We start from the raw sequence: 23,014 nt of genomic DNA on the forward strand, positions 1-23,014 counted from the left end.
GGTTCGTGGTAAACTAGGCAACTGTTGAGACACCCCAAATGTTAGAAATATATGTTAAGGAAATGGAAAGTTAATCTTCCACTTGAGTCTCCGGATGTGTTGTGCTGATAAGATACCAGCAAAATTGCTTTCCCCAGTAAGTGCTCTACTAACAAGTGTATTTGATGATGCAGTGCCCAAAGTCTAATTTCCTGAGCCAACTTTTACAGCTGGTCTGAGTGTTTTCCCCCTTTACCTCTCCAGTTAGTACACGGTGGTAATCTTGTCTGTGGAAACTAGTACACCCATGCCTTTAATCAATTTTCCACCCCAAATTTGTTTATTGGTTTTGCATATCAACTCGTTAGCAAAATAAAATAAAAAGAGAACAGCATGACAGTGACGTATACGAGTCTCCCCTAGAGCCAAGAAGATTCTACAGACAGTGTATGGTTTCCTGAGTGCATGCCTCCCATGCATCTACAGACCGAGCGTATGGTTCCACGAGTGCGTGCCTCACATGCATCTACAGACCAAGCGTATGGTTCCACGAGTGCGTGCCTCACATGCATCTACAGACCGAGCGTATGGTTCCACGAGTGCGTGCCTCACACGCATCTACAGACTGAGCGTATGGTCCCACGAGTGCGTGCCTCACATGCATCTACAGACCGAGCGTATGGTCCCACGAGTGCGTGCCTCACATGCATCTACAGACCGAGCGTATGGTCCCACGAGTGCGTGCCTCACATGCATCTACAGACCGAGCGTATGGTTCCACGAGTGCGTGCCTCACATGCATCTACAGACCGAGCGTATGGTTCCACAAGTGCATGCCTCACACGCATCTACAGACTGAGCGTATGGTTCCACAAGTGCATGCCTCACACGCATCTACAGACTGAGCGTATGGTCCCACGAGTGCGTGCCTCACATGCATCTACAGACCGAGCGTATGGTCCCACGAGTACGTGCCTCACATGCATCTACAGACCGAGCGTATGGTCCCACGAGTGCGTGCCTCACATGCATCTACAGACCGAGCGTATGGTCCCACGAGTGCGTGCCTCACATGCATCTACAGACCGAGCGTATGGTCCCACGAGTGCGTGCCTCACATGCATCTACAGACCGAGCGTATGGTTCCACGAGTGCGAGCCTCACATGCATCTACAGACCGAGCGTATGGTTCCACAAGTGCGAGCCTCACATGCATCTACAGACCGAGCGTATGGTTCCACAAGTGCGAGCCTCACATGCATCTACAGACCGAGCGTATGGTTCCACAAGTGCATGCCTCACATGCATCTACAGACCGAACGTATGGTTCCATGAGTGCATGTGTCACATGTATAAGACGTCCACTTGTCAGCATGTGAAGATACCCGCTCAGTCTTACCAGCAGGGGATCATCAAGTACATCGTTGTGCACCACCGGTCTTGTGTGCATGAAACTATACAGAGGTGTAGTGTCTGTTAGTGCGTCCGTTTCGTGCAGCAGGGGTGATAGGGCCACTACCCAGGTGCAATCAGTCAAGAGAGGGGGCAGGAGTGTGCCAAGTGCCTCCCCACGATGGATACCCTGTCGATCTAAACACCTCTGCTTATGCAGTAACTTCTCTATTGGCACCTACCCTCATGGTGGTCTGATGCCGGATTTGGCCTCCATTTTTTCACTGAACCGTCCCATTTGTAAAGCGTCCTCTCACCCCCACATCTCTGATCTTGCAGTTCTCAGCCTTCAACCATGTCAGTAGGTCTGAACTCCATATGGACAGTTCAGGGGCAGCCGCGCACTTCCGGGCCATGGTGATCCGGTGCTTAGCCAAAACCAGGGCCAAACTTACATATCTACAGGTGTCTGAGCTTTTTGGGCAAAGGGCTGAGATCTGGTGGGCGCAGAACGGGGTCAGGTGGGAGGTGGTTATTAACTATGTCCTCCTGTTGTGTAGATCCTATAAAAACCTATACAGGATCTGCGTGTTTAGACAACATACACTGCGGGCTTGGTGTCTGAACTGATTCCACACACCCCCACCGGGTATGTTGGCCTGTATACCAGCTAACTCACAATGCCACTAGAAACTCCTCTTACCAAGAGAGAATAGTTCTTGACAACTATCGAACAGGACAACCCAGATTCCTCAGAATCGTGTAAACAGTGCCATACTTTTCGCTCAGTCACTCGTGCTCACTTAGTCTCAGAATAAACAATATGGACGTTTTCAATAGGTATTTATTGAACATTTGTCATTGTAGTGTAACATAGGTGTGCTGACACAATCATCAGACAGTAAAAGATATAAATGATTAGAAGCACTAGAAACATGAAAGGATGGTAGATTTCTACCATTTTTCTATAATCCTGAATACAGGCAAATATATAAAATATAGGACAATAAAATGCGTACTCATATGATAAAATCCTAACTAGATGTACCCAAGTGAACCTAGCATGCGTGTATGTGTTAAAGCCAAGTATCCCTCTGTGATAATGTCAACCCGGTTACCCGAAGTGAGAGACTGTAGGACTCAGTCTTGGTCTCGAGTTCGACACCCTGCAAGGGATGCTCAGACCGCTGTGAGCTGGAGGGTCTGCATGCAGGAATCTTAGTGTCTCGCGTCAGTGTGTCAGCATATAAGTTGTGATCTCCTGTGACTATCTCAGCAAGATGTGATGTTTATATACCCGAAGGGATACCCAGGAGGTTCTACCTTGCTGTGCCACTTTCGGACTTGGGATGACGTCGGGAATGAACTGTGTACATAGTTATTATGCAGGAGACTATAGTCCTGCTGATTTTCCGGTGAATCCTAAATCCTCATGCATAATGTAGGATGCTACTGTTCAGGGAAAACCCCACGTTTTGAAAGGAGAACTGTAACTAGGTAAAGGGCCAGTTGTAGCACCGGTTATGTATGTAATGCAGGGACGAATATAGGGGAAAGATTGTGATGTTAGCTGGGCCTATATTGGGGTAACTATATGGAATACAACACTCCAGGTGGCTGAGCACATTCTCTTAACGTGCTATCACCGGGCATTGCCACACCATGAGAAAGAAGTTTGCAGATGGTTCTGCACAGCGTGGGCATGCAGCAGAACCAAGGGAAAAAATCTGCCCCATCCTTTCAGGTACGAGGTATGTGTGATGCATGACATTTAGTTGTGTGTACCGCAGTCTGGCGTTCACTGACACCACCTTCAGTGTCCCGAGGTGGTGTCTCAACATGGCTGGTGCATTTTCCCATGATGTTATCTTAGGTTACTGGGTACTCATAAAGCGCGCGGCTACTCCTTGGAGTGAGCCGGCGCTAGGAAAGGAGAACCAGTGACAGAGCAGAGCAGGCAGCCCCAGGGCTGCTGACCTATTGTGCAAAAAGCCAAGTTTTTAATCCAAGTCTAAACCTGAGGAGGTCCTGCGCATGACGCAAGTCTGATGGCAGATTATTCCAGAGCTGAGAAGCTACCACCTGGAAAGGCCGCCCACCCAGGTGAGAGCGGGAGAACCTAGGGATCTGCGAGAGCAGCTGATTTGAAGACCTCAGACTTCTAGATGGAACAGTGCTGGCATCTGTTTCTCAGATATAAGGCCCCAATGTTGTGGAAGGCCTTATAAGTCAGCACCAAGGCCATGAAATTTGCCCTTTTTCGTACTGAAAGCCAGTGCAAGGACTTCAGGGGAGGAGTCACGTGTGTCCTGAGGTCCACCATAAGTATGCTCTAGCCGCGGCGTTTTGCACCACCGGTAGATGGCCAAGAAGATAATAAGGAAGGCCGACAAAGAACGGGGACATAATCAAGGCGGGACAAAATCAATGCTTGTACTACGGTTTTCCTGTGGGAAACCGGGAGTAGTGGGAGGAAGTTTCTCAACATTTTCAATAGGTCTAAACATGTGCCAGCCACAGCCTGGACCTTGGAATTCATAGACATATCCACGTCCATTTTCCCCCCGAGATTCTGAACAGTTGTGGATAAGGTAGCAGAAGGGGACATGTTCTGTGGCCACCATTCACGCCACTCATCCCCCGGATTGTGACCAAAGATGATAATTTCAGATTTTTCAGAATTGCACAGTAGTGGATTCTGTTTAACCCACTCAAATACTGCTGACAGGCAGGTGTTTTCAGCTGTTCTGCTGGGTATTTCAGATGCTGCCATAGCACACTATAAATGCTTGTAACTGCTTTGCTATGGTGCCCATGTGTCAGTAATGTCATTAAAGCAATTAAAGCACTGTCTGGGTCTAACACCTGGTTTTCAGCTCCCCATGCCTGCCCCACCACAGTGGACAAGGACAGAATACAGGTTGGCCCCAAGGCAATCATTGTTATGCGTCCCTCATGTTGTCAAATGACCGTGACTGTTTTCTTATCCATTAATGTTAATCTGTGTATATACAGTTGCAGGAAATACAAGTACGACTGCATGAACAGTAGTGAGCAAATAGGCTGTGCAAAAAAAAGGGTGGCAAACAGGATTTCTGGCGCCTAGAAGTAGCTTGTTGGTAAAAATGAGTGCATTTTGGATACTTGCGTTGCTTTCTGATCAATTTCTCCGCGAGAACTTGGGCGCCATAGAGCTTCACTTTGTTATTTTTTTCAAAAAGGTCAAAACCAACACAGGGTCCTACTTGCTTCTTGAATTACCAAGAGCAGTGGCCCTTTCAGCAAATGAGAAAGTCTATCTTATTTACGCTTCCCTGATAACAGTACCAAAGAAGGATAAGTTACCTGTAATGCTAGTTCTCTTCCAGGTGAATACTCAAAAGTCATAAGCACTGAATACACCCCCTCCACCCCCGAAAATAGAAATATATACACACACATGCAGCCTACAGAAAAGGCTAACAAATGCCCAAATTACATTGAGTTTTTCATATTAAATGCCCCACAACCATTCTACTTTTCTGCAATGCAGAAAAGTAGACTGGAGTGTAAAATAGCCTTTATTTGAAAGAAACAGGCAGTGGAATGGAAAGCATGGTTAGCATTGTGCGTTTAAGACCTCACAGGACCTCCTGCATCCCATCATGCCCCACTGGGGACAGGTCAGTTCTTTTACTTCCAGCTCCTCCAGCAGTCCCGTTGACCCAGAGAAAGTAGTTGTTGAGGCACAATACGTTGATGTCAAGACAAGCAGAAATGTTCAATGGTTGTAGGCCATTTTAAACGAAAAACTAAATTTAATTTGCCTTTTCTATCGGCTACATGCATCTTCACAAAATTTTCAAAACGTATTGTCGCTGAGTTCAGCTGTTATCTTGAAAGTTTCGTGGTGATCCGTCAAGCGGGGGCAGAGAACCAGGGGGTGCTTAAAAGCATATTTTCCCGGTGTTAATTCCCATAGGACCTTTAGACACGGCTACAGCTCAAACTGCTGAACGGAATTACACCAAATTTGGCAGAAGGCGGATGATGGTTCAAGGAAGTGCCTTTTTGTGATTTGCTGTAAAAATGTTTAGTAGCTGCGGAGAAATGTAAAGAAATTCCCACTTGTAAATATAGAGACGCAGTGGATCTGCGGCCACCTACCGATCTGGTGCGGAGATCAAATTGGCTGCCAACCCTTCAAACCGGGCAGTACTTGCAGCCATCTAGTGACTCAATAGCACTGAGTCCCAGAAAGTGTTTTTTTTTTTTTTTTTTTAAGTAAAGGGGGGGAGGGGGAGGTAGAAACACCTTGACCCCCCCTAGGCCTTGGGGATGTCCTACAGGGACCCCCGCCCCCCCCCAAAAAAGCATTTTAAAAATTCCTTTTTTGTGTACTTTGCACTTTTATTAATCTAAATAAATATATACACACATATTTATATACACACACACACGTAAATGTCCAGTATTTGTAAAGCGAGAACAATTACCCGAGGGAGTCAAGGCGCTGGGGGCTGTCAGGAAGATTAAGCAAGCTCTTACCCAGTTTCACATGGTGCTGGGCTGATCTGCTGCCGGCACCGGGGATCGAACAGTGAGCCCCCGGGTTCCGGAGTTGGCGGCGGCTGCTGCTACACCTACACACCTACACCTACACCTACACACACCCACACCCACCCACACCCACCCACACACCTAGACACACACCTAGACACACACCTAGACCCACACACCTACACACACACACCTACACACCTACACAAACACACCTACACACACACACCTACACACCTACACACACACACACCTACACCCACACACACACCTACACACCTACACGCACACCCCTACACACCTACACGCACACACACACACACAATATATTAATGTACTCCGGGATCCCTGCACGTAGGTGGGACTATTCAGTGCTTAGGACTATTGGTTAGTATCACCTGAAAGAGAAATACTGATGCGACCTGCAGGATGAAAAATATTTTCAAACAAAATACACTTCTCAACTTTTTCATGCTCTGCTCCTATATCCTGCAATTTTCTGTCTGACCAGCTATGCCCCAACTTTCAGTCTGCTAACCTTAAAAAAAAAAAGGATCACATGACTGCTGTAACATTCCACCTTAAAGTCACATCTGAGACACTGTTGGCCACCTCGGTTAATCAAATCTTCTAAATGTACAGACCCCATTCTCTAAATCTGAAGGCTTACACAACATGCTATGCCATACTACTTATAGAAGATATTCGCCTCACTAAAAAGCAAGCATGGAAAGTGCCAACTCTTCGACAGCTTCACCTGGAAGCCTCGCGCTCACCTGGCCACCTGTGATTTCCAAGTGTTTCTTCATCAGGTTCATGGTGTTGGGAGTCACCACATATCCTTCAGTCTTGTAATTTTCACCTGGCAGGAAAAAATGAGGTCTTTACTAAAAATGTATATACATGTAGAACACAAGGGCACTGTAGGTTTTCCAGATAGAGTTATGTATTACTTTTTATCAACATGAAAACAAAGTTGAAATGCTCAGTAACTCTGTTAATCTTTACCCTCGAGTTAACTCCTATTTGCAACATTTGGGAGACGCTTTAGTCTAGCGGTGGGAATAAAATCAAAGTTAGTAGCCTGCAACATTTTCTTCAGCATCGGAATCTCCTAAAAATGGTTCATACGCTTGCCATGGGTTTGCAGATTGATAAACAAACTTCTTCCTTACATTTCCTCTCGCTGTCATATAGAGGGGCATCAAAAGGCTGGTTTTCATGCAGTTCTTAATGTTTCCTCTGAGTGGACTTGACAATCTGAGCTCAGTGTGTTGCGCAGCTCGCTCGATCAAAGGTACACTCAAAGTTTATCCCTAACAGTGAAGGCATCTCCCACTCCTCTCTCACAGGCCAGGATGAGGTGAAAGGCAGTTTAGGGAACAGAATTCTAATCCCGGGGTGGGTACATACTCTGCACCTTTGGGGACATGGGCTGTAAAGGTCTATCCTCCCATGTGGCTCCAACTGTACAACATATGCCTAACTGCACACAGGGTGGCTTATCTCGTCAACAGTTGTTTGTCCACAGTAGATATGACCGCTTTGTTTTCTGCTTGTCCAGTTCCTTCACTGAAACTAGAGCCATCTTCAGGGTTAGTGGCACCTTCCATTCCTTCATTTTTCAGGTTTTGTTTCACTAGGGGGAAAGAAATCTCCGGACCTCAATTTTTCTCGCCTGCCGACAGCGCATACGCTGTCTGCTGGGAGGGGTACCGTTTACTATAAGGGGCTTGGAACCAGCCCATGGCTTACCACTCGTTAGCATCCTGGTCACTCTTTGCTGCTCCCTAATTTTGCCATCACTTCCTTTTCTTTCTGTGGAGCATGGACTAAGCACAGATTATTTCATGTTAATTGCGGTCTGTCTGCTGCTCGCTCTGTGATCCTTTTATAAAAGTTTATATTACTTATCAGCGTACACATACGTGTTCCAGGACACTTATCTGTTTCCAGTTCTTGCTCTCCTTTCTTTATTCACTCATGTCATTCTTGGCCATTGTTTTTCTATGCCTGAATCACTTGGCTTACTCGTACGGCTAAAACAAATTAGCATTTTACGTGGGTTGCAATAAACCATTATAATGTATATATGCCACGCTAACAAAACATTTATATCATCCTGATGCTTGCCGCCGATTTCATGGTCTTTCCACCATTCATCCCCTTTAGGCTTCAAACCTTTGCGTTGATTTTAAGTTTGGTTCCTTGTTGGAGATACTTTCACCCACAACTGCACTACTCTACTCCATGCCACTATACCCCATGCCACACTATGCCACTCGAGCACTGCATGTGTGCAACTTTACTCAGCAGTCTACTCTACGCAACTAACTGTTAGCCATGCTGAACAGCAGACACGCTGCTGTACAACTTTGCTAAAGCCAGTTTACTTTGTTGTTGGCTGTGGCAGAGTAAAGTGGGCAGTGCCAGTTGAAGTACAGCATACGTCATGGCTTGGACCAGATGTGACTGGTCTGAACTGGGGCTTCTTCCAGGCTGGCCAGCAGTACCAGGACAGAGGCATCAGAAGGCAGGCCTCCTGGATTTGTGTAAACTTTAAATCTCCACAAAGCACACATTTGGTCAGCTCTGGTTTCCAGACTTCCTAAGTAGGTTAAATACCGGTCTTCTCTCATGTAGGCGAGGGGCACGCCGACGGATCAGTCAAGTTGGCCTTGGTGGTGTTTAACATCTGGAAGGAAGACTCTGGAATTTTTTACAGGGCCTCCAAACACCTTCCAGGAGCTGCAGACAGTTTGTGGCTGATGAAAGGATGGGGCTCTCCCTAAATCAAGGATAGCTACCACTATTATAGGCTACTGCTTTGTTGAGCATGAAAGATTCATTAATGGGCCTGGCAGTGGAGCCTGGACGAGGCAGGTTCCTGTTTATGCATAAACACTGCGTTCTTGGTCACACAAGTGTGGAGTTTACCTCCTCTGTGCCATAGGCCTGCAATCCCCACTCTCTTTTCTGACGTTGCAGGTTAATAGGATAAATGCTGGCGAAGAATGTGGTGCATATGTAACAGGCTATGAAAGGACCACCGAGCTGGAATTAGCCATAAAGTTTCAAACACAATTATGTTAGCGGTTTTGCAAATTAATGTTTTTAAAACTAAAAAAGGGATTCCACCACAGCAGCAGCTTGTATAGAAAGAAGGGCTAAATGTTCAATCAACCATGACCCTGAAAAAAGCAGTGACCTCAAACTAAGACAACAGAGCCTGCAGCTCCCCCAACATCTAACCAATGTGATGGCTAGAAACAAGGTTTTCCAAGCCAGAATCTTCTGAGTGCAAAGGCTCCCACATCAGAAAGGCCAGGTCTGGAGTGAGATGGTATTGAGCAATTGAAAGAGGAATAAGTGAACTCTGATCTGTAGAACCCTAAAAGAATCCCTGCAACACAGAAACCAACAAGAAAAGACATGCAGAAAGGGCAGACGGGTAACCTTTCACCAGCATAAGTATCCTTCTACAAGGAAACAGCTAATTTGAAAGTGTGTGTGACTTCCCACCATAGGGGTTCAAGAGACCTACCTATCTTGTCCTCAAGAACACTGACACCACATTACAGCCCTGCAACTTGCAATCATCCGAGCCCAACACTAGATGGCAGACTTTTGTTAAGCATGTGTGTCTACAGCCACACATGCCTCGAACAGAAGGATACCAAACACCTCTGCAGGTGGCTGGGAAGAGGTTACAGCTAATTGATCAAGTTAAACACATACAAATTGCTGTGAAGTGGGGATGAAAGATCATCCCCTTGGGACTTGCAGCAGAGGAAGCGGACAGGGACTGGCTTGGCTGCAATGGCTGAGGATGGAGAACACCGACTCCATGCCAACCAGGAGCCACCATGATCACCCAGGGCTTGTACGCTGGCATTCTGAATTACTCTCTGATGGTAGGAAAACAGCATAAAAGCCTAAAGTGGGCTGTAAATCCAGGGGAGGATTACAGAATCCAAGAGAGAATATTTAAGATTATACACGTCTGGTGGATTCGCTATGGAAGAAGAATGATCAGAGGAGAGCCGGACATGGCAACACCCGATTTAGCAATTCCGGATTCAATTCACACCCTCAGATTTGATTTTCCTTCGCCGCCACATGAGCTGCTGGCAGCCAGATTCTTCCGTCTGTAGCCCATGGCCAGAGATCTGTCTTCTTGGAAGAGGGGAGGGAAAACTACTTCTCCTGGTTTGTCGAGACAGTGCATGGTAGTTCCCCTGAATGTGTGTGGGGACTGGGGTGACAGCCCCTCAGTGCCAACTTACTGTCTTCAGTTCTGGAAGCTGTATGTGCAGGAGATGCTCCTCCATGGTCCAAAGTATGCTAAATGTCAAATGTCCCAGATGCTACCCGCTGGCAGAGAAGCATCCATCACTAAAACGCCCTGGATTCTGAAAAAGGGTCTCCACTGAAACAAGGAAAAGCATCTGCTCACCACAGCAGAGACTCCAGAGCGGGTGACCAAACTGGATGGGATTAGTTAACAGAATGAAGATGCTGAAGAGAAGCTTCCAATCAATTTTAAGAACATGGACCCACTGGCACGGGTTTATCCTCTGCCAATGAGGAGGAAGCAGAGCCACCCAGCCCCCACTGCAAAGAGGCTTCGGGGTTGAGGTGGACCAAGAGGGAGGGTGTCACCCTCTACCTGAACAATATCCTTGACCGGGCAGTGGGACAGTGAGAGAACCTGCATTTTGAAGGTGTCACAGACCTCGTGCAGGTCCGTGTGTGGGAACTTCGCACCACACCCGGGGTATTTCTTAAATGGAGTCCATTCCATCGACTGCTGGCGTGGTCGGCGCAGGTAGGCTGTAGTATATTTATATTTGCATCAAAATGATTACCTGGTGTCCTCATGGCCTGTTTCAAAGCTACAGGTCAACGTTGTTGGATTTTACGATGCGCGTCGTAAGGGAAGCAGCGATCGAAAACAATACATTTGAATGGTAAGGATTGCGCATCGAGAAGGTACGAAGATACCACCGAACCGGAGCACAGCAATACACATCCGAACCCGATGGCGGAAAAAAACAATCTGGGGATGGAGTTGATGCCCATACGCACTATCCCGTGACTACAAACACTTTTTCGAAGAAAAACAAAGTGAAAACATACGAGCCCAACACCAGAAGGTGATCTATGCTAAAGATATGATCTACAGCTCCTATGCCTCGAGCACTTGGTTTGTGTTTTAGAAGACTCTAAAAATCACACTTCTAGTGTGCACTTCGAGGAGGGCGCAGGCATGCGGTGAATGGTTCTATGCTTTAAAATAGTCTTCCATCTAAAAGGAAGTCCTTTCTTACAGACACAACACATGTTCACACAGAAGCTTTGGGAGTCAAGAGACTTTGCAGGGCTGCTTTTAATAGGCAAATACCTCATCCCACATCAGCATCTATTCAGTGTCTCCCAATATATGTCTCTGCATCCTTTCTGATACTGGTGACCTTATCAATTTAAAAGATTTGGAAACCAGAACCGCTCTGCGATATGACGAGACCCTGAAAGCACTTGCCCTGGCGGCACTAGAATAATTTCTAGGAACCAAGACGCTGAACCAGAGAGAATAAGAAAGAGGAAACTGAACTCACCTGGTTTGTGAAACTTCAGCGCTTCGCCTCTCAGCTGCTCCATCAGGGACGCGGTCTGCAGCTTCACTTCACCTGCAGAAAGAGTGAGCCGCAGAGGTTGAGTCACACTGCTAAGACCGACTTGAAAATAAGTATTTTCTTTAATACATTTTTTTATTGGCATGTACACGGTAAAGCAGAAGCAAAAAAAATGGTTTATAATCAAGTGTACCATTCTAATTGACGCGTAACACATTACTTGTCTTGAAGCTTTCCCACCAGCTCCCACCATTACGCCACATGTAAAACTCAATCTTAAGGCCTTTCAAATTTTCTTGAAATCTGCACATCTTTCATTTTAAATAGATTCCAATTTAAAGTAATAACCTGGTATTACTTCCAACTATTTCACAAGGCATCCCCACTTTCATTTTAAATGTTTTCAATTAAGTGAATACTAAATTAATACTTGTCTAAGCTCTAAATTAAACAAAAGCAAATTAATCTGTTTTTACTAATAGGATCGTGTTTTTTCACCTCCGTAATAAATGACACCGAATGTAAAAGTTGTCTGCCTGGGACTCGGGGCGGACTGCTCCTGTGACAGTTTAACGAGAACAGTGGGACTGGAAATATAAATACACAAAAATAAAAAAACTGGCCCGGGTGAAGGAAACAGTCACAAATTCTCAGTAAACGTGAAGTATAAGTAAACAGGTGACTTCACAGGGGGTGCAAGCAGAGGGTTGGCAGGGGCGGTGCAGGTACAAGGCGGATGCGCGGGCACAGAGTGTGACGTGGACATGCTGTGGGTGCAGGCAGCATGAAGGCTGGTGCCCCCAGGAAGGGGGGGGCATGCCTGGGAGGCTCGAGGGAGGGGTTATGCAGGATACGAGCTGGCAGGGGCACGCAGCTGGGCATGGCAGAGTACACAGAATACAGCACCAGACTGGCAGGAGATGGGCGCGAGGCACGGCAGAGATGCAGTAACTGGGGGCTGACGCTGGAGGGCGGGTGCACACTGGGGTGTGGCACAGATGTGGTGTACAGGCATACATAAGACAAAGTGGAAATACGCAGGCAGGAGGGGGGCTGAGACTACTGATCAGAACGGGGTGCAGAGAGCGGGAGGGGCTCTCGCTAACACCAACCCCATCCTGCAATACTGAGCGGTGGCAGGAGTACCAATCCCAGCCGCTTGGTGGCGCTATCCCCACATAAATTCTCTCTCGGGTCTCAAACGTAGTCCTAGTAAACGCGTTGCACGAACGATGTATATATACCTAGGGTATGAATTTATTTACTTATTTCTGCGTTTTTATACAGCGCGGACTTTACCCGAAGGTGTCAGAGCGCTTCACAATAGGAACAGTAATGATACATGAGGAGAAAATGACAAGTGAACAAATTGCAAAAGCAAACGTTACGTTCCACGAGGCAATAGTGACAATTGTGAGCAAACAAAACACAAGAGGCAGCAAACGGTGCATTACAGGAGGAAAAAGTGACAAGTGTGCAAGTTACAAAAGCGTACCAAGTACAAGTAGAGGTATAATACTGCAATAAATGGAGGACACTCAAGCACAAGAACAAAAGTTACATAGGCAATGGTGGCACTTGTGCAAGTATCGAAAGCAAACAAAATGTAAGAGGAGCAAACAGTGTGTTACAAGAGAATAAGAAAAAGCATACAGCTAAGAAAATTGGCGTTAAGTCCGTGATGTACGCGCAGGGTGGTCCCGCCATGCGCCTAGAATCTAAACCTCTGCGCTGACTATCAAGAGACGCGTCTCACCCCATCCGTGCATCCTTTCCACGCTGTAGTATCTACATGCACTATTTTCAATTCCTACCATACGGTCCCCCAAACCTTCACAATTGGCAGAAACTGCCATTCGTTTTGTTAGTCTCAGCTGAGAGGCCAGGAGTTGAATGTGCTTCGGTTTGAATGCCTCCAACCGAGTGATGCGGTTTATTATGGGCACCGGGGGTAGTGCAAGGGTTCACCCGCTGCAGGGAGCGCTCCACGTGGGCGCTACATACCCAGAACCGAGCGGCTGTCCCTTGAAGGGGAGTGTTCTAGCCAACTCATAGGGCCTCGTTGTATCGACCTCACACGGATGAGCGTCTGCGCTCTAGCATTTGGGCCCAAGAATTGGCGCAGATCGCTGCAGCAGGCGCTTGACCGACTCGGCGACTTTAGACGTAAGAAATGGACCCAGGACTTGTTCTTGGTCACGTGACGTCTGCGCCAGGATCACACAAATATCAAAACCAATTGGTTTATCGGTTCCTAGAGCACACGAACCCCTCCCTCGCGGAGACCTCGGCAGACTGGCTCTTATAACCGAGCACGAGAGGGTTAATGCGCCTGAAGGACAGATATGGTTCATCTGAAGTCTGTGCGCAAACGTCCGTGGGGCCAACTCAACCCACCAGCCTTGCGAGGTCGATTAAAAAACATTAGTACCGTTTGAATAAAAAAATCCCGCTACAGGGGTCTCCAGTAATACAAGATTTCTAGTGACTTGGAAATTCCAGAGTGGTGACCAGCCGGAAGTGACAGGACAAGTGGGAAACTCCACCTAGACAGACGGGATAGTCAACTGACACGGCCCCAGCCAGCACGGACATCCAGACCCTTCCACACCCGGCCACGGCTGCTAGTGACTGACCCCGCCCCAGCCACCACCGGCCCACAGTCCCTTCCATCCCCTGCGCCACGGCTGCTCCAGCCCACAAACACGGAGCCTCCCGCGGCGGTTTCCTAAACATGGCCCTTCTCTCGCTTCCACCGCAGCCCCGTTAATAGCAGCATCAGGGCAGAAGGAACAGGCCGGGCCTGTGCGCACAGAGGCCCTTTCTTCAGCGCCACGACAGCGAGCCTGGGGGCCAGCGGGCACCGGGGCTACCCACAGACAGGGCACCATGGGGCTGGAGGCCAGCGGGCACCCCACAGACAGGGCACCAGGGGGCTGGAGGCAGCGGGCACCGGGGCTACCCACAGACAGGGCACCAGGGGGCTGGAGGCCAGCGGGCACCGGGGCATCCCACAAACAGTGCACCAGGGGGCTGGAGGCAGCGGGCACCGGGGCATCCCACAGGACAGGGGCCCAGGGGGCTGGAGGCCAGCAGGCACCGGGGCATCCCACAGACAGGGCACCAGGGGACTGGAGGCAGCGGGCACCGGGGCATCCCACAGGACAGGGCACCAGGGGGCTGGAGGCAGCGGGCACCGGGGCATCCCACAGGACAGGGCACCAGGGGACTGGAGGCCAGCGGGCACCGGGGCATCCCACAGACAGGGCACCAGGGGACTGGAGGCAGCGGGCACCGGGGCATCCCACAGGACAGGGCACCAGGGGACTGGAGGCAGCGGGCACCGGGGCATCCCACAGGACAGGGCACCAGGGGACTGGAGGCAGCGGGCACCGGGGCATCCCACAGGACAGGGCACCAGGGGACTGGAGGCCAGCAGGAACCGGGGCATCCCACAGACAGGGCACCAGGGGACTGGAGGCAGCGGGCACCGGGGCATCCCACAGGACAGGGCACCAGGGGGCTGGAGGCTGCGGGCACCGGGGCATCCCACAGGACAGGGCACCAGGGGATTGGAGGCCAGCGGGCACCGGGGCATCCCACAGGACAGGGCACCAGGGGACTGGAGGCCAGCGGGCACCGGGGCTACCCACAGACAGGGCACCAGGGGGCTGGAGGCCAGCGGGCACCGGGGCATCCCACAGACAGGGCACCAGGGGGCTGGAGGCAGCGGGCACCGGGGCATCCCACAGGACAGGGGCCCAGGGGGCTGGAGGCCAGCGGGCACCGGGGCATCCCACAGACAGGGCACCAGGGGACTGGAGGCAGCGGGCACCGGGGCATCCCACAGGACAGGGCACCAGGGGGCTGGAGGCAGCGGGCACCGGGGCATCCCACAGGACAGGGCACCAGGGGACTGGAGGCAGCGGGCACCGGGGCCTCCCACAGGACAGGGAACCAGGGGACTGGAGGCCAGCGGGCACCGGGGCATCCCACAGGCAGGGCACCATGGGACTGGAGGCAGCGGGCACCGGGGCATCCCACAGGACAGGGCACCAGGGGACTGGAGGCCGACGGACACCGGGGCATCCCACAGGGCAGGGGCCCAGGGGGCTGGAGGCAGCGGGCACCGGGGCATCCCACAGGACAGGGGCCCAGGGGGCTGGAGGCAGCGGGCACCGGGGCATCCCACAGGGCAGGGGCCCAGGGGGCTGGAGGCAGCGGGCACCGGGGCATCCCACAGGGCAGGGGCCCAGGGGGCTGGAGGCAGCGGGCACCGGGGCATCCCACAGGACAGGGCAATGAACCCCATGGCACCAGGGGCCTGGAGGCCAGCGGGCACACCACAGACCGGGCACCAGGGGACTGGAGGCCAGCGGGCACCGGGGCTTCCCACAGTACAGGGTCTCACAGACAGGGCAACGAACCACTCTGGCACCAGGGGCCTGGAGGCCAGTGGGCACCAGGGCTTCCCACAGTACAGGGCAACGAACCCCCCTGGCACCAGCGGGCACGGGGCATCCCACAGTACAGGGCAACGAACCCCCGGGCACCGGCGCTACCCACAGGACAGGGTCCCACAGACAGGGCAACGAACTCCCCGGCATATGGGAGCCTGGAGACCAGCGGGCACCATGTCTTCGCTCGTTCTAGGCTCCCACTGAGAGGGCAGGGAACTCATTGGCACAGAAGCATGTTAGGACCAGCGGCGGGCAGGGTTCCCTCAGCCCAGAGCCCCCATAAACCAGGCAATGTTCTGTCTGCAGCGGGCAAAGAGGTCGGACAGGACGGCCCCAAGCACAGGACGCGACAGACCACGCAATGAAGTAGAAGCGAAAGAAATGTCTGACAATGGCCGGGCACCAGGGCTGCCCGGACCCCACTGAAAGGGCACGGTTCTCTACAGCACAGCCACCAGGTTTACCCTCACCCTGGACCCCTATAGAACCTGGCACAGAGGGGGCCTGGGGTCAGTGGGCACGCGGAGATTTTCATACACCACGTCCCCACAGACGGGGCACTGTGGGTACTAGTACCTGGCACAGGGGGAGGGGGCACCGGAGACGAGGAGACAGCCAAGCTGCCCACAGCTCAGGCCCCACACAGACCAGGAGATCATCGACCTGGCACAGAAGGGCCTAGATAGAAACACCCACCTACGAGCTGCCAGGATTCCCTCGGCCCAAACGTGGCACAGGGTAGCCTGGGGACCCACTGACGCTGTGCCAGTCAAGAGTCCAGAGATCAGGTAACCTCCCCCCGGCCTGGGAAGGGCCTGAAGACAACAGGCGCCTGAGCTCCAATGGACCCAGGCCGCCAGAGACCAGGCGATGTCCCACCGGGCACGGAAGAGCGCCCCTCCACCCAGGGTCCAATGGACCAGGCAACCTAGGCAAAGAGCGCCTCCCCTCAGCCCCTTCTCCTCACACCCTGGCAATGCACCTCCTGCCATGGAGGGCGTGAGACCGGTGGTGACCCGGGTGTCCCAAAGTCCTGGCCAGACAGACCTGGCAATGATTTACCTGGCACTGGCCAGTGCCCACCATGCCCAGGCCTTAAAACGTCTCTGCTGGAGTTCAAATCAGTTAGAAGCATGCATCCCAAGTTAGCTGAGGTATTAATAGAGGAGCTGTTTGAGAGATATTGAAACCTGCCCCGTGGTGGATGGATCTCTACGCTCTAGGGAATCGAACCTGGGATCTACAGTGCACACTTCGGCACCAGCAGGTGCACAACCCACAGAGGTATATACATATACATCGAAGCTGGGACATACAGCTTACACTTGGGCTCCAGCAGCAGCTGGTGCACAACCCGCCGAGGTATATACATCGAAGCTGGGACAACAGCTTACACTTGGGTACCAGCGCACAAACAATTGATGGACAGAATGCAGAACAGTGTCATACATTCACCCAGTACAGAGATCTGGCCCTAAATCCATCGTCTTTTTGCTCAGCATGCCATTCCACTTGGAACCTAGCCATATGCAAATCAGCCTTGACCCTTATGCCTCATGGGAAGAGTCCAGCCAGAACTGCCAAGCCAGGTCCTCCCTGGACTGGAAACAAGCATCCTAGGACCGATTTCGGGATTTCACCCCTCATCAGCCAGGATAGCTTGACTGCAGTGGCATGGAGAGCACGGGACTCACGTCTGGGCCTACCCTGCAAACTCGGGGTGACAAATACAACAAGAACAATAGATGGACAGAATGCAGAACAATGTCCTACGTTCACCCCAGTACAGAGATCTGGCCCTAAATCCATCGGTTTTTTGCTCACCATGCCATTCCAGTTTGAACCCAGCCATATACAAATCAGTCTTGACCCTGCGCCCAATGGGAACAGTCCAGCCCGACCTGCCAAGCCAGGCCCTCCCTGGACTGGAAACAAGAATCCTAGGACCGGTTTCGGGATTTCACCCCTCATCAGCCAGGATAGCTTGACTCCAGTGGCATGGAGCGCACGGGACTCACATCTGGGCATACCCTTGGGTACCAGCAGCAGCTGGCGCACAACCCACCAGGGCATACACATCGAAGCTGGGACCTACAGCTTACGCTTGGGCACCAGCAGCAGCTGGCGCACAACCCACCAAGGTAGATTCATCCAAACTGAGGAAACGCATGCACCCTGGATGAGTACAGCAGAGACCTAGCCCCAGATGGAAAGTAGAACCGGTTTTGAGGGTTTGAGTACATTTCTACTCCGGCGGGTTAATGAGTGATATGTTCAAGGCCACGCTGGCGCATTCGTGGCGCAATCAGTGAGATAAAAGGCGCTATCAGTGAGATGAAAAGGCACACGCCGCCTCGACTTTCCAGGACTGAGCTGCCGTCTAGGACAAGGGTCCCAAGGGGATAACCATGGGCCGGCCGGCGTGTCCCGGGCGGGGGCAATGGAAACCGCAGCCCCGCCCTCCGAGGGCCACTAAAGGCTGGCACAGGTGGGCAGATACTTCCTGCCCAGCCTGAAAACAAGTAGTGGACATGAGTGAAAGTGCAGGAGTCCATTTTAAAGTGGTGGAAGCTGGTGATTAACCCAGTCTCAGGATCAAATTATGGCTTTGGGGAATCAGTCATTTGTCCAGGATCACACAATGATTTCAAAGAAAACGGATGAAGCTGGATTCGTTCTTGGGTCTTTTAGCTCTTAGCACCCGACTTAATAAACACTACACCTCCGATCCTAGCGGAAACAGTTGCCAAACATTTTAACACTACACGAACACGCCACGAATCGGGTTTCAAAATACATTTACTGGGAGTTTTTTTTTTTTTTTTTTTTTTTTTTTTTTTTACAGCGCACGACGTTTTCTAAGCGCTCCCTACTTTGTCACAAAACGAAGCGGTGGACGAAGGCGATAGTCCAAAAGGGGAAGCCGGGATTAGCACAGTCTTTAGATTTGGGAGCGAGCGGCCTTCTGGGAGCTGTAGTCTTTGCTGCCAGCTGCGCCACAGTTGGTCGAACACACGGGAAAGGAAGCTTGCGAAGGCCTGGCTGTTTCAGCAGGATTTTGACTAGCCTAGGCTCCCTCTCCTTTCCTTCCAGATTGTCACAGCGCCAAGAAACCCCTGGGTGCAAGTGTAGTCTGTAAGTCGCACTTCAAACAGTGTCCGGTTGGAGTGGCGAGGCTGCCCGCCAGGGACGCCACCGACACGTGCACGGTAGCAGACCCCGAGCTCTGGGGGCAGCAGGGGTTCACGAATGCTTGCATATTCGGGTCTGGGGCATCTGACCTCCCCCCCCCAGACATCACTAGAGAATGAGGCGGCTCGATGCAATCAAGTGATCTGTTCAGGATCGTGCTGTGCTCAGGCGCCAGGATTTAAACCTGGTATTCTGGAGCCACAGGCAGCCTCTGCCGTTATAAACCGCAGCTCCTCCTCAGACGGGTCAAGGGCAGTAGGTTTGGCCCGTCCAATCTGATGCCCCGTAGAGGGGACCCTTTGAGGAGAACCGCATCCTGGACCCGTCCCAGTCCGGGTTCCGCAGCAACCACAGCACCGAAACTTCCCTCATCGCTGATACCGATGATATCAGGACCCTACTGGACAGCGGCGAAACAGCAGCCCTCATCCTCCTGGACCGGTCAGCCACCTCCGACGCGGTCTGCCACCGCACCCTACGCACACGCCTTCACGACCCAGGGATCCGAAACAAAGCCCTGGACTGCACTACCTCCTTCCTCTCCGGCAGAACCCAGAGGGTCCGCCTCCCCCCTTTCTGATCCACAGCCACCGAGATAATCTGCGGCGTACCCCAAGGATCATCCCTCAGCCAGACATTGTTCAACGTCTACATGGCAACACTCGCTCACGTCGCCCGACTGCACGACCTCAACATCCTCTCTTACACCGACGACACTCAGCTGATCCTCTCCCTCACCAAGGACCCCCACACCGCCAAAGCCAACCTCCAGGAAGGAATGAAGGCCATCGCAGAGTGAATGAAGAACAGCCGTCTGAAGCTGAACTCCAACAAGACGGAAGTCCTCATCCTCGGCTCCACCCCCTCGGCATGGAACGACTCCTGGCGGACCGCACTGGGAGCAGCACCAACACCCACTGACCACGCACGCAACCTAGGGTTTATCCTCGACTCCACACTCTCCATGACCAAGCAAGTCAACGCCGTCTCGTCCTCCTGCTTCAACACCCTCCGCATGCCCAGCAAGATCTACAGGTGGATCCCCACCAAAACAAGAGAACGGTCACCCTGGGCCTCGTCAGCAGCAGACTAGACTACAGAAATGGCCTCTACGTAGGAGCCTCGGCCAAACTCCTGAAACGACTACAACGCATACAGAACGCCTCCGCACGCTTGATCCTCGACATCCCTCGCCACAGCCACATCACACCCCACCTGAAAGACCTGCACTGGCTTCCCGTCAAAAAGAGGATCACCTTCAAGCTCCTCACCCACGTACACAAAGCACTCCACAACACCGGACCAGCATACCTCAGACGACTCACTTTCTACACCCCTAACTGCCAGCTCCCCTGACCTCGCATTCGCCACCGTCCCCCACATCCGAAGAGCAACCACCGGCGGCAGATCGTTCTCCCTCCTCGCCGCCAAAACCTGGAACACCCTCCCCATCCTCCCACGAAAGACCCACTTATCTTCAGGAGGCTACTCAAGACCTAGCTATTCGAGCAGTAGCAGCACCCCTCCCCCAGCGCCTTGAGACCCTCACGGGTGAGTAGTGCGCTTTACAACTGTTATGATTGATTGACTTCCGCTCAGCATCGGTTTCTGCCCGAGTGAGGGATCACCAAATTTTCTAAGCACCAAACAGAAAGAGGACTACGCTGCACTATAAACAAGACCCTGCTATACCGCTCCTCGGGAGAGAGGCTTTTAGTGCGGGAACCCCAAACAACTGCCCGGCTCAGGGCCAGCCAGACATGGGGCCAGAGGACAGCCTACAGCGGGGTGGGGACCCCAAACAACTGCCCGGTCCAGGGCCAACCAGACATGGGGCCACAGGACAGCCTGGAGAGGGGTGGGGAACCCCAAACAACTGCCCAGTTCAAGGCCAGCCACACATGGGGCCACTGGAGAGGGATGGGGGGCACCCCAAAACGCACGGGGCCTGATACTCACTGACGTCAAGGCGCACACTGTGAGCCCCCAGACTGTCACAGATACAGCCCGGATTTCAGCCTAGATTCGCCTGCATGCTGTGGGCCCGCTTCCTCGGAGGTGCCATGCTGGGCACCACGGAGGGCACGTGTGCCAGTGCCTCCATGTCCTCCGGTTTAAGTATGTAATCGAAACTTTGACAGTTCTGGAACATTCTTTTATATGGGGTTATGCTGTGTATAGCGCCCCGGTGACCTTGGTTGCCAGGATGGCAATTTATAAAATGTGGAAAGAATAGGCGAGAAGCTGGGCACAGGAATGGCATCCATTACGGTAAAAGTGCGCATGTTGCCGTTCTCAGTAAGTGCCCAGAGCGGCGAGGTCCACGGCCAGATTTGTCAAACAATTTTTAAAGGACTTTGATACTAAATGAGCCAAGATCCCCAGTACCTCCAGGCTGGAGCCCCCCACGCTGGTGACAGTACCCTCCTGAAGCGCCCCTGGCAGATCCCTATAGCGGCCTGGAGCTCGAGAAACCTGGTCCTGCCAACAACACTAGGCAATGCTTGGCACCAGGAGCCGTAAATCACATGGCGCGGCTGCGATGCACACTATGCGTCCCCCGGGCATCCGTTCCCGAGGCCGGTGCCTCCACAGCAGGCCCTAGCACCGTGCCAGGAGGTGCTGGCAGCCTGCCCGCAGCCTGGTCCAGTTCCACGGCACTGGCTGTGTTCAGCTTTGATTTTCCAGCAAGTGTCTCGAATAGCGCCTTGTGTTTACGTTCTCTAGGCGCTGCTTCCAGTGTGCCGGTTTATCAGGGCGCTCGCTCCTTCGGATACGAAAGGTGAGGGCCTCGGCTGTAATCTGCTCGAGGCAGTAAGTGCCCGAGAACCAAGTGTGCTGTATCCACTCAGGTGTGCGCTCAGACAGCGCAGCACCTTGAAGCCGATAAAAGCGCTGTCACCGCCCTGCAGGAGGCAAAGCGGATACTGCACCGATGGCTGGGCATGCCCACGTTTTTTAAAACATGCTCTTATGTGGCACCAATGATGGAACATGCCCAGATACAGTACCAAGGACGGGCCTGGGCCCAGACACTGTACCAACGAGGGGCGTGTGCCCAGACACCGTACCAACGACGGGGCCTGTGCCCAGATACAGTACAAACGACGGGGCCTGTGCCCAGATACCGTACCAACGACGGGGCCTGTGCCCAGATACCGTACCAACGACGGGGCGTGTGGCCAGATACCGTACCAACGACGGGGCGTGTGGCCAGATACCGTACCAACGACGGGGCGTGTGGCCAGATACCGTACCAACGACGGGGCCTGTGGCCAGATACCGTACCAACGACGGGGCCTGTGGCCAGATACCGTACCAACGACGGGGCCTGTGGCCAGATACCGTACCAACGACGGGGCCTGTGGCCAGATACCGTACCAACGACGGGGCCTGTGGCCAGATACCGTACCAACGACGGGGCCTGTGGCCAGATACCGTACCAACGACGGGGCCTGGGCCCAGATACCGTACCAACGACGGGGCCTGGGCCCAGATACCGTACCAACGACGGGGCCTGGGCCCAGATACCGTACCAACGACGGGGCCTGGGCCCAGATACCGTACCAACGACGGGGCCTGGGCCCAGATACCGTACCAACGACGGGGCCTGGGCCCAGATACCGTACCAACGACGGGGCCTGGGCCCAGATTTTTAAAAAAAAATTTTATTTTGAAAGTTTTATATAGCGCGAACAAGATCTTTGCAGATATCAGAGCGCTTTACAAAAACAGGGGGTAAGGAAACAAGGGAGTGATTAACAGACTTTTGAGCAAAGAATAGTTGCAGGTAAAAAATGAATAGCAAAATAGGGT

The 23,014-nt window shown here is 52.1% G+C and overlaps 1 protein-coding gene across 1 annotated transcript in view; it reads right to left on the minus strand.

The window, feature by feature from the left end:
• QARS1 (glutaminyl-tRNA synthetase 1) overlaps positions 1–23,014 on the minus strand; it is a 284,740-nt gene that overhangs the window by 144,246 nt on the left and 117,480 nt on the right. Inside the window, exons 8-9 of the mRNA XM_078661809.1 lie at positions 11,529–11,600; positions 6,687–6,772 (exon numbers count right to left, since the gene is read on the minus strand). Coding sequence (XP_078517935.1) covers positions 6,687–6,772; positions 11,529–11,600 — 158 coding nt within the window. The remainder of the gene's footprint in view (positions 1–6,686; positions 6,773–11,528; positions 11,601–23,014) is intronic.

Source organism: Lissotriton helveticus, chromosome 9 (genome assembly GCF_964261635.1).
Source record: "Lissotriton helveticus chromosome 9, aLisHel1.1, whole genome shotgun sequence".
In the NCBI taxonomy this organism is placed as follows: domain Eukaryota; kingdom Metazoa; phylum Chordata; class Amphibia; order Caudata; family Salamandridae; genus Lissotriton; species Lissotriton helveticus.